The 14,069-nt window shown below is 47.6% G+C and overlaps 6 protein-coding genes across 6 annotated transcripts; 4 read left to right on the plus strand and 2 right to left on the minus strand.

Annotated features, from left to right (window-relative positions):
* Positions 1 to 11: 11 nt before the first annotated feature.
* On the plus strand, positions 12 to 1,010 carry LY89DRAFT_595519 (uncharacterized protein; the record flags this gene model as incomplete). The annotated part of the gene is made up of 1 exon (XM_018209864.1): positions 12 to 1,010. One exon carries the CDS (start codon positions 12 to 14, stop codon positions 1,008 to 1,010), a length of 999 nt encoding a protein of 332 aa, XP_018065340.1.
* A 690-nt stretch (positions 1,011 to 1,700) lies between these two features.
* Positions 1,701 to 3,078, plus strand: LY89DRAFT_739952 (uncharacterized protein; the record flags this gene model as incomplete). The annotated part of the gene is made up of 4 exons (XM_018220535.1): positions 1,701 to 1,739; positions 1,789 to 2,286; positions 2,341 to 2,508; positions 2,554 to 3,078. The coding sequence occupies 4 exons, from the start codon at positions 1,701 to 1,703 to the stop codon at positions 3,076 to 3,078; spliced, it is 1,230 nt and encodes a 409-aa protein (XP_018065341.1).
* Positions 3,079 to 3,426: 348 nt separating this feature from the next.
* Positions 3,427 to 5,399, minus strand: LY89DRAFT_700758 (prolyl oligopeptidase-like protein; the record flags this gene model as incomplete). The annotated part of the gene is made up of 5 exons (XM_018217143.1): positions 3,427 to 4,346; positions 4,433 to 4,616; positions 4,661 to 5,028; positions 5,075 to 5,180; positions 5,280 to 5,399. 5 exons carry the CDS (start codon positions 5,397 to 5,399, stop codon positions 3,427 to 3,429), a joined length of 1,698 nt encoding a protein of 565 aa, XP_018065342.1.
* A 1,854-nt stretch (positions 5,400 to 7,253) lies between these two features.
* LY89DRAFT_595743 (uncharacterized protein) lies at positions 7,254 to 7,772 on the minus strand (the record flags this gene model as incomplete). The annotated part of the gene is made up of 1 exon (XM_018209881.1): positions 7,254 to 7,772. One exon carries the CDS (start codon positions 7,770 to 7,772, stop codon positions 7,254 to 7,256), a length of 519 nt encoding a protein of 172 aa, XP_018065343.1.
* A 1,595-nt stretch (positions 7,773 to 9,367) lies between these two features.
* On the plus strand, positions 9,368 to 11,800 carry LY89DRAFT_655864 (glycoside hydrolase). The gene is made up of 5 exons (XM_018212360.1): positions 9,368 to 9,793; positions 9,836 to 10,480; positions 10,524 to 11,451; positions 11,497 to 11,691; positions 11,740 to 11,800. The coding sequence occupies exons 1-5, from the start codon at positions 9,457 to 9,459 to the stop codon at positions 11,774 to 11,776; spliced, it is 2,142 nt and encodes a 713-aa protein (XP_018065344.1). The 5' UTR covers positions 9,368 to 9,456; the 3' UTR covers positions 11,777 to 11,800.
* A 648-nt stretch (positions 11,801 to 12,448) lies between these two features.
* On the plus strand, positions 12,449 to 13,554 carry LY89DRAFT_655867 (putative oxidoreductase CipA; the record flags this gene model as incomplete). Its single annotated transcript, XM_018212361.1, has 2 exons — positions 12,449 to 12,520; positions 12,567 to 13,554. The coding sequence occupies 2 exons, from the start codon at positions 12,449 to 12,451 to the stop codon at positions 13,500 to 13,502; spliced, it is 1,008 nt and encodes a 335-aa protein (XP_018065345.1). The 3' UTR covers positions 13,503 to 13,554.
* Positions 13,555 to 14,069: the final 515 nt, after the last annotated feature.

Below are 14,069 nucleotides of genomic sequence, written 5' to 3' on the forward strand. Positions count from 1 at the left end.
TATCCCCACTCATGGATCCGACCTTCCAGCAAGCAAAAGCAAAGCGCCGCATCCCAAAACAACCTCCTTCGGGCGTCCTGACTCCTTTTCAACAAGACCTTGCCAAAAATCCATATGCTTTGGCACTCAGTACACCCATGCGAAGATGCCGCTTGACAGATGTTAATGTACCAAAGTATTTTCTCCAGGATTACAAGATACTATCGCATCCCATAACAGGCGTACCATACTTCCTACCAGCGAGCTTATCTCGCAAACATACAAAGGAAAAGACAGAGGAAAGGCCGAAAATGATAGAAGGAATAACCAGCTATACCCTTAATTATAGGAAAGCACTGTCCTCCATGCAAAATCCTACTGGAGGCTACTTCACAAGCCGATCTGGATCAAACAAGCGCGCACATCATAGACTGGTACCCCAAGGACTGAGAGACGTGAAACCGGCGATGAAGATGGTCATGGCATCTAGATGGAGACCAGATATGGAAGACTTTGTGCTCGAACTCATGCGACGTCGTTGTGTCGAGCATTTGGTGGACTTGGCCAGTCTAAAGAGAGGTTATTTGGTTGGCTGTGCCGATTGGGAAGATGCCGCAAGCAAACCGTCAGTTGCAGCTTTTCTTTGGACTGGCGGGATTGGGGATGAACCAATTAATCCGCCTACAGACTTTGCAACCTTGGATCTTGGTATGGAGGGCGGCTTGAAAGGTGGGGAGAAGAAGAAACGGAGGAAGGTGCCTGTGTACAACTTGAGAAATATTATCGGAGAGGAGAAGTTGATCGAATTGAGGAATGTTGGAAGCGGGATATTTGGTCGTGATGTGGTTGCTTTGAAGCATAAAAAGATGACTGTGGAATTGCAGATGCAACTCTGGAAGCTTCAAGGATATATGGCGGATTACGAAAAGCTCCTGCAGACGTGGGATGGGGGAGAGGACTTGGGAGACGAGGTTTTTGAGGAGCATCTAGGAAACGATGATGAGAAAGATGAGCATGAGGAGGACTGGTAAATGTATGTATGATTGCCTGAACCATGTACAACTGCTTTGAAACTGTCAATTTGCATTGATTGGCGTCGAGCATATTCTCAGCTCGCTTCTTTGTACCCATGGATGCTTGGAGAGCTAGGCTTTTGAGCTGAAGGTAATCCAATCACCATAACGCTCCCACTTCTAATATCATGAAGATGCTTGTGCACTCTAGATTGAAGTGCTGAAAATTACCTACTTGGTGATACTCGACCTACAGCATAATCGTACTCATAATGTTGTGTACCAGAAGACTTATCTTATGGAGCGAAAGCTGATGATTCGTTATGGCCTCTTTTATTGTCACAGTCAAATCCTTAGGCCATAGTCCTTTACTCGGTAGCACACTTCTCGCTCCCTTCTTTGAATGGAGTATTGTCTGTCCTAGTCTCGGACTTTCGAGATTTAGTTCACGTGAATGCTCAGGTATCCTTGACCTTGGAACAACTTCAAATGAAATTTCGATCTCGCACCTTCTACCTCTTCTCACCAACCAACAACACAATCTTCTCTTCTTCTCTAGCTCTCCCAAGGCTTGGAGGCTTTCAATTGCACAGTTCTTCTCAAAACTGCCTGTCTTGACTCCGTTTACATACGGTGTAAACAAACATCTTCTTTGCTACCCTTGCTCGTCAACTTCGAAGGCTCGGCCTGAGCTCACCTGAAAGCATAATGGACTCCTCGACTCCTACTCCTCGTCCTTCTAAGACAGTAAGTTCGATCTTTCGAGACAAGATCCATAGTTGACAAGAGTTCGCAGAGAGTGACCATCAAACTCAACCTCGCACCAAAAGACCCGAAGCCCGACTCGGAACCTGTTACGGAAGCTGAAGCTCAATTCGAATCCGAGATTGATCTTGAAGATGATATCGAGCCTGAATCTCCAACTCCATCAAGAAGACAACCTCATCGGGAAGCAAAGCTCCATGTCCTTTGGCGTGACCTCAATGCCGGCGAGGTTTCTGCCGTCTATCCATGGTATCCTGGTTCGCAGCTCGTGCAGCATGAAAGAGATTCTCCTGATGCTATGGATGAGAGTCGCGGTTCCCCTGAAATGGAAGACAATGCCACCATCGCGGAAGATCCACTCGCAGGAATCAAACTCAGGAAGCTTCCCGTCGGTCTTACATCTCGGGACATCCAAGATCCAGAGGAGCGATACAAGTTTGAGACGAAAATGCAGCTGGCGAGTTCAACTGCTACGATGGTTATGAACTTGGACAACGAGCAGATAATGCGATTCTTGGTTGAGATCAAGGTTTGTGGACAAGAAACTCGAGTGATGAGTGGATCAAAGCTGACCATACATAAGGCTTGTCCTTTTACTACCTACCTCGATGCGAACCGAGTTCTACGCTCCATCACTGAGACAATGGTCACCTTCGGCGTTGAAGATATGATTCGAGAAGGTTACATCAAAGGTGCAACCGACTATCCCATCAACCAACATAATCCCACCCAAGCTGTCGATGCATACGCTGTAAGTACTCTCTACCCTGTATGGAAATGAACGCTAATCTTTCAGGTTATGGAAAATATCTACCGCTCAGCATCAAACACTCGTGGCGAGATCAACTCATACGCTTCTCTTGATCCAGAAAACGAGAACAAGATGAGATGGCACCGAAGCCTCTACCACGATGTTCGCGCCAAGAATATCATTGCAGGAATCGAAAAGGTTGAGCAAAAGTGGAAATCAATCACACCCCGTCGATACAGAACCATCTCCACCCTCCGCCTGGCTTTCGACTACCTCTCCAACATCTACCACCCCACGTATCCTTGGCCATGCAGTCACGCCTACTTCGAGGCTACGCTAGAGATGATTCGCATCAATGAGATTTATTGTATGCTGGTCTTTGAAGAGGATAAGTACTCCTTCTTGGAAGGTTTGAGGAAGGCGATGGTGGATGCTGAGACTAGGCGGATGAAGGAATGGATTGAGGCTAGGTCGGATGAGCAGTTCTTTGATTTGATGGGGACTGGCTTAGCGCCGGATTTCGAGGATTCGTTGGAAGGTGCACTAAACCCGTACAATTCTGCTTCTTGAGGTAGTGTGGAGTTGCGGGATCACTTGATTGTTTATTTGTAGAGTTCTTGGGACGATTGGGGAGACTGAATGGCCTGTTTGATGGCGTTGGGGATGATGAACTGGACTTTGATATGTGGGCAGCGATACCCTTTTGCCTTTCCTTCATGCTGAGACTTCAGCGAATTTGTAGATTTATGAATCAGTAGCTGTACAAGAAGAAACGTTTTCCGAATGATCTTGAGTCTACATTATGACTACAAATTATCATCGTTACTTCGTTTGATTATAATTAGGGTCTGGCCGAGATGTGGCAATCATTGCTCATCCCTCTATCTGCCAGCAACTACCAGAAAACGAACTCATCCTCTAAGACGAGCCAGCAACGTAATAAGGTGCCGTAGCCCAGAATTGACAAACAGATCTGGCAGCTGGGTCTTTGATATGACTCCCGAAATCCACGAGATTGATCTCCGTCACCGTATCATTTTGGCCATACCTGGAAAATGTCTGAAACCCTTCCGACACTGGGGTCCCAGTCATTGCGAACGTCGTCAAGTACCTCTGAAAAGCCGTCGCAACCTCACTGCTTACAGGCAAGCCATCATCCGAAGTACTCGTGTCTCCATTGAAGAATGTGTACGGGACATCCTCACCATGTAGAGCTGGTGGAACCGCGAATAGGTATGCGTAGCTCGGTGAGAGCATGGAAGCCAAGTAATGTGCATTACATCCAACTAAGAAATCGGATATGGCCAATGAGGTTCGACCAATTGCGTCGGTATATCCGTAAGTTCCGTCGTACACAGGAGGATACAATGTCTCAGTGAGGTATGAGATTGTTGAAGCATTGGCGGTGGGGAACAGTGTTGCAAATTCGTCAACGAATTCGGCTTGAGTCTGGACGAATGGGGGTGTGAACAGAAGGCCCTCATCTGAATTGTGTCCAACCATTAAGCTGACGTTGTGGAATTTGTCTTCAGCAACAAGACGTAAGGGTAAGTCTGGAACGTAGGAATTTGGAGATGGATCAACGACCGGTCCGAAGGTGAAGGTGCCATACATCGAGTTCCCAACCATGAGAGTGTTCACAGCAGCAAGCACTTCAAAAGGAAGGGCTCGAAGATCTTCGGCGCAAGAGATTGTCTTGCCTGCAACGATCGAAGCGTTACCAAGAACTTGGGAGAAAATTGCTTTGCTCTGCTCTGGGACCATTATTTGGAAAGCAGGACTCTGAGGAATTGCTTGTTGGAAAGGGGGCGCAGGACCTTTGCCTCCATATGAAGTGACTATTGAGAAATCAGAATACCCTTCTGACTAAGATTGGAAGCCGAGCAGCTTATCCAAGGGGCTAAGCTCCCAGTGAAATGAAAACCAAGGGCAGAGTCTGACGTACTGTGATGCATGATAGATCCACCTCCAGCTGATTCTCCCATGACGGTTACTCGAGATGGGTCGCCTCCAAATAGATGGATGTTACTCTGGACCCATTCAAGAGCTAATCTTTGATCGAGAAGACCGACATTGTCAGTCACCTCACTGTTCCCAGAAAGCCAGCCCTAGGAATGTTAGATAGAATCTCCGAAACAGGTGAAAAACTCACGAAAAGACCAAGACGGTAGTTCATTGCAACGAAAATGACCCCCTCAGATCCATCGAGCTGGCTTCTGGCAACCAGACTGGCAGGATCACCAGCAGAAAGCTTAGATCCTTCTGTGTAACCACCACCATATATCCAAACAAGTACAGGAGCACCTGCTTTGACAGTCTTTCCCACGCTCGAACTTCCATTGAATATCTTTTCTGGCACGATAACATCGAGAAAGAGGCAGTCTTCCGAGACGCTAGGATCTGGTGCTGGCGCAGTTAAATTTGACAGGAGAGCAAGGGCCGAAGTTTCATTTGTGAACTCGGAGATGTTCTGGCCCGTCAAATAAGCATCGAGAAAAAGCTCAGCGATCACTTCCCAGGCTTCAAAATGTCAGAGGAGCAGGACTTCCGAAGGATCGAAACCCACCTGGATTTGCTTGTGCAGGTATAACGCCAGTTTGACCAGTATTGATGGTTGCGTTGCGGCCTACTGGTGGGAGAGGGGGCGCGAAGCGCAGGGCACCAACTGGAGGCTGCCCATATCGAATATTGGAGAAGTTGTAATATGGAGTTGCCGAATTCTTGATCTGTTAGGAACCATTGGGGCTTGAATCGTGAGAATAGAAGCTCACGTTGATAGTTGCTTGATAGATCGCATATCCAAGGTCGACTGTAGGAAGTTGCGAGCTCGCGATGGCCGCGCCACAAAGAGATGCAATTGCAAAGCAGGAAGGAATTAATTGGAAATGCATGGTTGCAAACTCGTCGCAGAAAATAAATAAATGAACAAGATAGAAGAGGAAAAGAGTACAGTTGAGTGATTGATCTCTCAACTTTTGTGGCCCAGGACTCGCAAACGTAGGAGCTGGAGCTGGAATTGATGGTGGACAAGTGGAAAGCAGCTTCAATACTTACGGGGATTGTCGTCACCTTTAAGTCAGATATGCAGGTACCCAACGTAATCGCAATCGGGAAGGGGTTGCCCCGTCCAAATTTCCCTGTGAGGTCGACATCAGTTTATCTCCACTTGGAGAGAAAAATGAGGGGTAAGCGAGAGCTATGAAATAATGGTGATGGTGGTGGTAGTGGTGATGATCTCACCGAGGCTTGAAGCATGCCTGGTTCGGCTAGCCGCATAGAGAATGTGGTAGCAAACCAGGTCCAGCCAAGCCGATTCCAGCTGTACGTCCGTAGCACTGCGGGATGCCGTTTGAGGGTGGTAGACGGTGGTACAACGTGGTGGCTACTCGGGTACAGTAGAAGTTGCCATGTGGTGCTGCTCGACGGCGACGGAGTTCATGCGACTTTCCCATCTTCTGCGGCGCGGCGTCTTGGTGCAATAAAAGAGATTATGACTGAGGTTTTCGTAATCGCGCCGCACTGTGCCGTACATAAACCCTTCTTGACCGACGGCCGACAGAAATTGTAGAATGGAATAAGACAATTGTCCGGAGCTGATTTGTACATTCAGGAAACAGTAGCGAAAGCAGACTTGCGGCGCATTTATTGAGTGAAAAATTGAATCGATGCAGTCGAAGATGGATGGGAAAAGTCCCTGTATTTGAGCACTTGCCCATATGCGATACTACAGCCCTGCAAGCCTTCTGCATGTTTCCTTCAGGTTGCTGGGTGTTGAGTCCTTCCAGAAGATAGCAGCAGCTCGTCTCCTTGGGAAGCTGTTCTTCGGTTTCGCTCAGAACCATGCCCGTTCCTTTCTTTGCATGTATATTGAATCGAGCTGCACATCGGGGGCGCCGAGGGGCGATTCAATGCCCAGTCTTGTGGTTCGTGGGATCCCACGCATCGCGCTCAGGGGGTTTGCTTGTCAATGCAGGAGGCTCTACTCTGCCAACGCTGGTAGTTTCGACCCGAACAATTGAGCCGTCAGAGGTCTAATCAGTTCACGTCAGCTGTTGTCGAATTCAATGGAATTAAAGAGCGGGGATATGTTGATACCATGGCGTCTTCATTCTTGGTGTTGATGTAGGAACAGAAGGCTGAATGTTAGGTGTTTGCAACTCCGAAAGCTTGGCAGCACTAACCACAGAACGACCGCAACCTCACATTCCTCTTTGGAAGCTTATAATACACATTTTAATGGCTACTCGCCTGGACCCTGCATTGAGAGGCACAACAGTCCTCGTCGTTTCGCGACCGCCTTTCCTGGATGTATGCATAATGTCTGATTGACAATTCAAATGGCATTTCAGTACTTCTATGTTTGAACATATAGACAGTTTACACCCTCTCTTGCAACATCTGCTGTATTTATTCCTGCTTCCTGCGTAGTTCTATAGAACAAACTTCGATTAATTCTTCAGCACAAAAGACGCCAGGAACAGGCTTCCCAGTCAAGTTCGAGATGGTACTTGTTGTATTTGAATCAGCTGCAAGACATATCTTCAAGACTGAAGGCAAATTATGAAATTCAGAGCGATTATGAACATCATTTCAAGCCGCATTTCACTCCAATTCCATACGTATAATCATGTGCTGTACCTGGAATGGACCGCAGCTGCTCCCAAGGCTCCAAGAATTCCATCTAGCACCCTATCTTCAATTCAGTGAAAGTACATCTCCTCCACCCTTTGACTGAATAGCCCCAACTACTCATAATCACTGATCGCTGCCGTAAATGCATTATCAATCGGCGTGATCAAACTCTCTGCCGTGCTCTGCAACGCCGCCGGCACCTTGCTAACAACAGCCGCAGCGAAGTTATCCGTGGCCTGCTTTTCCAACTTCAGATTCAGTAACACTACCGGACTAACAATCAACAACTTGTCAAATCTTGATTTTGCGCTGACAATATTGTCTAGCACGCTCTCGACCGTGGATTGCAAGGAAAGAGTCGCTACAGCAACATTGAATGCTTCTGCGGTTGAGAGGTTTGCCGAGCTCTTAGCGGTGTTTGTCGCTGAGTTGATGTCGTTGAGGAGAGCGGTGGAATCGGTAAGTAGAGGGAGGACATCGCCTAGCGCCAGGAGTGGGTTTGATGGAAAGGCGGTTACAGTATCGTTGAGGGTTGTGGTGGCGCTTGAAATAGTGTCGATGGCAGAAACGATGGCGGCACCATCTGCAAGGACTTGTGTTGCAGCAAAAGCCAACAGAATCGTTGGGAGCATTGAGAAATGCATGGTGAGTGTCCTGATAACGATAATTTTGAGTTGAGGCTCTCGGTGGAGGCTAGTGTACTCAACGTTGTAGGAAATTACACAAGTCCTGAGATAGAGCTAGAGTACAGCGAGGCAAGAGCCTGATATAAATACTGCTCCAAAACCAGGACACATCGTGGAGATCATAACCACTTGCCAGGGTCCGCCTTTGCGAGCATAACATTTGTGGTCTCGAGGAATATCAAGTCATCGACCCCGCATGACGACATGGAAGCCTTCTCCTCGTGAAGACGATGCCCTCGTGAAAATCGCCGACCAAGTCCTCTTCACGGGACTTGTGCAGAAGCAAGAGCAGCCGAAACCTTCTGCGATTGGATGAAAAGCGCATCGGAGGAACCTCAAATTGGATTAAAGAAAGTGTAAAGAATTGGATGGCGGATGAAGTCCGGGATCCTGCAAGGAACATGAATGATCAGCGTGTTGGTTGGGGCGGGGAAATCTGGGGAAGTACCTTGTCTGCCGAGGAATCTGGTCATGGAGAAGCATGTGATGAGAGGAGACGAAAAGGGACTTCTGGATACTGCGTGCATTTCCATAAAGTACTCAATGATATAGAGCGCTGAGATGTTTGTGAGAAGGAGTTGTACCGCAACCATCTCGGTTGGTAGTATGGACAAGGACTGCATGTCCATTCCATCAGCTAGGCTACATGCCACTTGGGATGGCCAACATTGGTGTCCAATTGATGTCCCTATCAACATCTGGCTTGACGTAAGTCCGCCTCTGTATGAATGTCCAACTTGGAGCCGGGTGTTCGAGAAATCGTGGGAAATTTAAAGAGGTCTGTGAAGCTCGCATAGGAGGATTCAACGAAAGGACCCTATTCTCGTGCTGGAAAGAATAGAACTTCCCAAACTTCGGGTCTCAACCAGAAGTTATCGAGAAAGAAGGCAGGCTGTGAACACTACACATCACCGCCTTGACTTCCTAGGGTTTCATGGACTCCCACGTCACCCAGCAGCAGACATCTTCGACAGGAGATATGGCCCAGATCTCAATACACCACCTCTTTATCCGCTCTGCGATTTTGTTCGATTGAGTAGTCTGCGGCTGCAAAGTACGATCAATCTGGACTCGATGTTTTGTGGTTTTCATCCGCTGGGGGAAAGATGGCTGGGCCAGTCGAGGAGCCTACGAAGATTTCGGGGTTTTCGAGACTGGATTCTGCGACAAGAAAGATCAGAAGAGTCAACGACAATGGGGAGAACTGCGATGAAGAGCATACCTGCGACTCTCACGTCTTTAACTCCTTGCTACCAGCATTTTGATGGAGCCCAGCCATTCTCCGTGGTCGTGGTACCTGAACATTTTCAAGTTGGAATCGGACTCGGGACTGGAGAGGCGCGGATAAACCATAATTCCCCGCAGAGGCGCTACCCCACCTCGCCAATGCAGGCCCACCCACTACATCAACTGATGATTGGGGCGCATACAATTGGAAGCTGATCTTCACGATGCCATCACGAAGAAAGATGCTTGTTTTGCCGTCAGACACTCCTCTCCGCACACATCGATCTGGGGCAGGATACATTTTTCCGTGACCGTCCATGGAGTGACGGAGTCATGATCGGAGGTATAAGTATGCCTTTCTTCCATTTCCTTGTGTTGAGCTTGCTTCCAGCACTGTGTCACCATGTCTGTTTTCTCACGTATATGCTTGGCTGCTGCCATCTGTTCTCAGGCTGTATCAGCGGGTCCCAAGTATCCCAGGGCTGAGAATGTCCCCCGAGCTTACGGCAACTCAAGTGCGGTATCTCTCGATATTCTCACGAAGACTGGGGTCCGAAATGCCACAGCTCCCGATCTCTATGGCTGGATGTTTGAGGATATCAACCATTCTGGTGATGGTGGTCTTTATGGAGAGTTGCTGACCAACAGAGCCTTCGATGGGTCAAATATTGGATGGGGAACAATTCCGGGCTTTACAGGACCAAGCATCACATACCAGGAAAACACTTGTGAAGCAACAGGTTGGTGAACTCCCGAATTCTTGAGCCGTACTGACGCTTCAGGTCCTGTCATCACGGGTTACAAACCACTAGGAGGAACACAAATTCGCCTCGATGCCTTCCACCCATTGACATATTCGCACCGGACCGTGCTCGCAGTGGATATACCTACGACTCCGGGCTCAGAGCCTGTTGGGTTCGCCAACCTAGGCTGGTGGGGCATTCCCGTCACACCACAGACATACAACGTCTCTTTCTTCGTCTACCCAGATCAATTTAAGAATCAGGCCAACTTGGCGACTGCCATCACCATTTCTTTGCAGTCGAACACTACTGGAGAAATCTTTGCATCGACAGTGATCCCAGCACAATCTTGGAACGTCGTGAACTACACTTTCATCTCTACAGAGCTTGTCAGCAATGTCTCTGCTCCAGATTCCAATAATACTCTCGCCATCACGTTCGATCCTGCAGCTGCAGCAGGTCAGACATACTACTTTGACCAGATCAGTTTGTTTGGAGAAACATTCAAGGGCTACCAGAATGGTTTGCGAAAGGACTTGGCTCAGAACATCTACGACTTGAAGCCAAAGTTTCTGAGATGGCCAGGTGGAAACAATATTGAGGGCTTCTCGTTTCAAACAAGGTGGAAGTGGTGGGAGACGATTGGACCTCTTGAGGATAGATGGCCAAGACCAGGAAATTGGGGTGAGTTGTTCTGACAGTTAAGGAACATTGCTGATTTGCCTAGAATATTACAATACCAACGGCCTTGGCTTGATGGAATTTCTCGAATGGACCGAATCAATGGAGATGGAGAATGTCCTTGCCATTTACAGTGGTTATTCTCTTGGAGATTCTGATGAAGGCGATGCTAATGAATACCCCTCGTCCGATGCCGCCCTGTACCCACTGCTGAAGGAAGCCCTGGACGAACTTGAGTTCTGCATGGGCTTGACAGACACTTACTGGGGCGGAAAGCGTGCAGAATATGGCCACCCAGAACCCTTCAATATCAAATATGTCGAGATTGGCAACGAAGATTGGTTCGGCCAGAATTACCCATTCCGATTCAAGTATCTCTACGATGGATTGAAAGCTGCGTATCCAGACATCATTTACATCAGCACGGCGTACAACGAAAATGCGGACTACACGATTGACATTCCAGAGGGAGCCATGTGGGACACGCATCACTATGAGCCTCCTGCGTTTTTCATCGACGGATTCGACTTTTACGATAACTGGCAGGAATCGACCAACAACACCAACGTCACTGTTTTCATTGGAGAATATTCTGTGTTCCAAATCGATACTCCTTCCGAAGTGGACAACTTCTCGGATCCTTCAGACATTCACATCTTCTATCCTCGTCTTCTTTCGGCCATCGCAGAGGGTGTATACTTACTTGGTGCGGAAAGGAATCCAAATGTCGTCAAGCTGAGTTCCTATGCACCAAGCTTACAGAACTGGAATTGGTATAACTGGACACCGAATCTGGTTGCATTTGATGCCAATCCCTTACATACAGTGTTGAGTGTTAGCTACTACCTTCAGAAGCTGTTTAATGAGTATCGTGGGACAGAATCTGTGGAAGTGACGAATTCCGAGGGAGACTTTGGACCATTGTACTGGGCGTCGTCCGTAGATGGTGGTGAGAGCGTCTTTTTGAAGGTCATGTAAGTCTGCAGCATTTCTTCTTTTGATTGAGCTGATCACGATAGAAATGTTAATGCGACAACCGTTCCTCTGAACGTTGCGATCGAATCTAAGTGGACATCGGTCAATGGATCTATCATGACGAATGCCGATCCAAATGGATTCAATTACAAGAACAATGCGACCGCAATTACTCCACAGCCACTGAACCTCACTTCGACGAAGCCTGCTTCAGATGGTAGTTGGATTTGGGATGTCCCGTAAGTATCTCCTTTGTTCGGGAAGTTTATCACTGATGTGTTGTCCAGAGGATATTCGATTACAGTTCTGCAGTTCAATTTGTAGATAGCGATGAATCACTGTAAAGAGACTCTAGTCTCAGTTACCCACTCTTTCTTCTTGCGATTTTGTTCACGGACCATCAAAAATCTGGGTTATCAAGCCAATACCTTGATTGATTTTGTTCTCAGCTTCATTTGATCCCCTGCTGCTTTCGATTCAAGATCCTAATGTCCATGGCTTTAAGCGAATTGTGGGACTGCTTCGCATCTGTTGAACTCGGCCTTTGCTCCTGCTTGATCTACGTACATCATGTCAAGTGTCAAAGTTGACAGCCATGATCGGACGATAGAAGAATCGGAGTCGTGACCAGAGCTTGCTTCTCATTCAAGGTATCTGTACATTGGTAATCTTGTCTTTAGTCCGGCTCTGCGAATGTCACACAATCGGGCGCAGTCTGTCTCGATCCCCGTCAAAAGCCTCACAACCACTATCTCGAAACCCTATGTCGGGAAGGCCAGAGGATTAGTGTCCTGATTGAACCAATTTGGTTGCGATGAATGCGAAACGAGGTTAGCGTCATTTTCGGAGAAGTCCCATGGTCAACTTAAGTCCAGCATTAACTCCGGACTATACTCTCTTCACTATTATATAATAAAGGATCGAGATGTTCCATTCAAAGCTTCATCAATTCATTCCTCATCATTCTCTTTCACGCAGAACGAGCTCCGTTTGAACATGGCCCAACAATATGCCAAGGATCAGCCTGCAGGCTTTGTCAATCGCATTGAGAGAGTTGCGATTGTAGGAGTAAGTCAAATTAAATCTCATGTAGCTTGTAGCTAACAAAGACCAGATCGGTGGCCGGATCGGAAGTCACTTCGCAGAAGCTCTCTTGAAAACAGGAAAACATACAGTGACAGCTCTCGTCCGAGCTGAGTCGAAGAGTGTGCTTCCAAATGGCGTCAAAGCAGCTCCAATCAATTACGACGACGAAGAAACCTTGGTAGCTGCTCTTCAAGGACAGCAATTCCTTGCTATCACTCTGTCGGTCTCTGCCCCTCCAGATGCACACTCCAAGTTGGTGAAGGCTGCAGCAAAAGCAGGTGTGCCATATGTCATGCCCAACATTTATGGCAGCGACGTCTTCAACGAGCGTCTCATGAAAGATCGCATCTATGACGTGGATTCACGATACAAGGAGATCGAGAGCTTGGGCGTCAGCTCTTATGTCATACTAGTTTGTGGCTTTTGGTATGAATGGAGCTTGGCATGCCCTCCGCCATGGTTTGGATTCGATGTCAAGAACAAAAAGGTGACATTCTTCGACGATGGAAAGACTCGCATCAATGTCAGTACTTGGCTTCGATGCGGAAGTGCTCTTGCCGGTTTGTTGAGCTTGAAAGAACTTCCCGAGGATGAGAACGACAAGTCGCCAACTGTCTCGAAGTGGAAGAACAAGGCTTTGTACATTGATAGTTTCAAGGTCAGCCAGCGTGATATGCTGGATAGTATTCACAGGATCACTGGAACGACTGACAAGGATTGGGAGATTGATTCTGAGCCAAGTATCACGCGCTACGAGAATGGGAAGGCGGAGATGAAGAGCGGAGTCAGAACTGGGCTTGCCAAGCAGATGTATTCTCGTATCTTCTTTCAGAACGGAGATGGAGATTATGAGTCCACTAGAGGTTTGGACAATGAGTTGCTTGGGTTGCCGAAGGATGATTTGGACGAGGCTACCAAAAGAACTTTGGATATGGTGGAGAGTGGATGGAGTCGGACAGGATAGGAGGGGTTCATTTGTGTAGATGACAGTGCCTGCAGTATGAAGTTTTCCTGTCAACTGAAAGTGAAAAGATCTAAGGAAGGAAATGAAATTCGTTGCAATTCCAGTCATTTGAAACTGAGTTTAGAGATAAAAACGGGTGAAGCTATGGTGCCTTTTCTCAAGACTGGATCTTAGCATAAATTGTATGATCTCCGTAAGATCCAAGAAAGTTTCGAACATTGTGACTAGAAATTGTACCAACTTTGAGCTGGACATTCGCGAAACTGAGTGAATCTGAGGTGTGTGGACAGGTGAAGAAGGGAAGCGTTAAGCGAGCTGATGCCGGACATTCTACGTCCATGCAAAGACCCTGCAGGTGAACTACAATTGAGCCAATCAGGAGCCTTCTTGAAACTGAATGGAGGAGCTTTTATTGGCCGTGCATTAGCTCGACCAAGTGCTGCTCAACTTCTTTGAACCTTCTCTAAGTCTGCACACGATATCATCCTCTGCTACCTCCAAATCCAAGTCCTAGACTCCTACGCCCAGTACAATGCACCTCCTCGCCGCAATTGTCGGTGTTCTCAA

The sequence above is a fragment of the Mollisia scopiformis genome, assembly GCF_001500285.1.
Source record: "Mollisia scopiformis unplaced genomic scaffold LY89scaffold_25, whole genome shotgun sequence".
NCBI lineage: Eukaryota > Fungi > Ascomycota > Leotiomycetes > Helotiales > Mollisiaceae > Mollisia > Mollisia scopiformis.

Excerpts from the sequence above, each read along its gene's own strand:
- LY89DRAFT_655864 (XM_018212360.1), top strand. The coding sequence starts at position 9,457 with ATGTCTGTTTTCTCACGTATATGCTTGGCTGCTGCCATCTGTTCTCAG. Across the intron at positions 10,481-10,523 it reads GCCAAGACCAGGAAATTGGG|AATATTACAATACCAACGGC; the intron begins GTGAGTTGTTCT and ends TGATTTGCCTAG. Across the intron at positions 11,692-11,739 it reads AGTTGGATTTGGGATGTCCC|AGGATATTCGATTACAGTTC; the intron begins GTAAGTATCTCC and ends TGTGTTGTCCAG.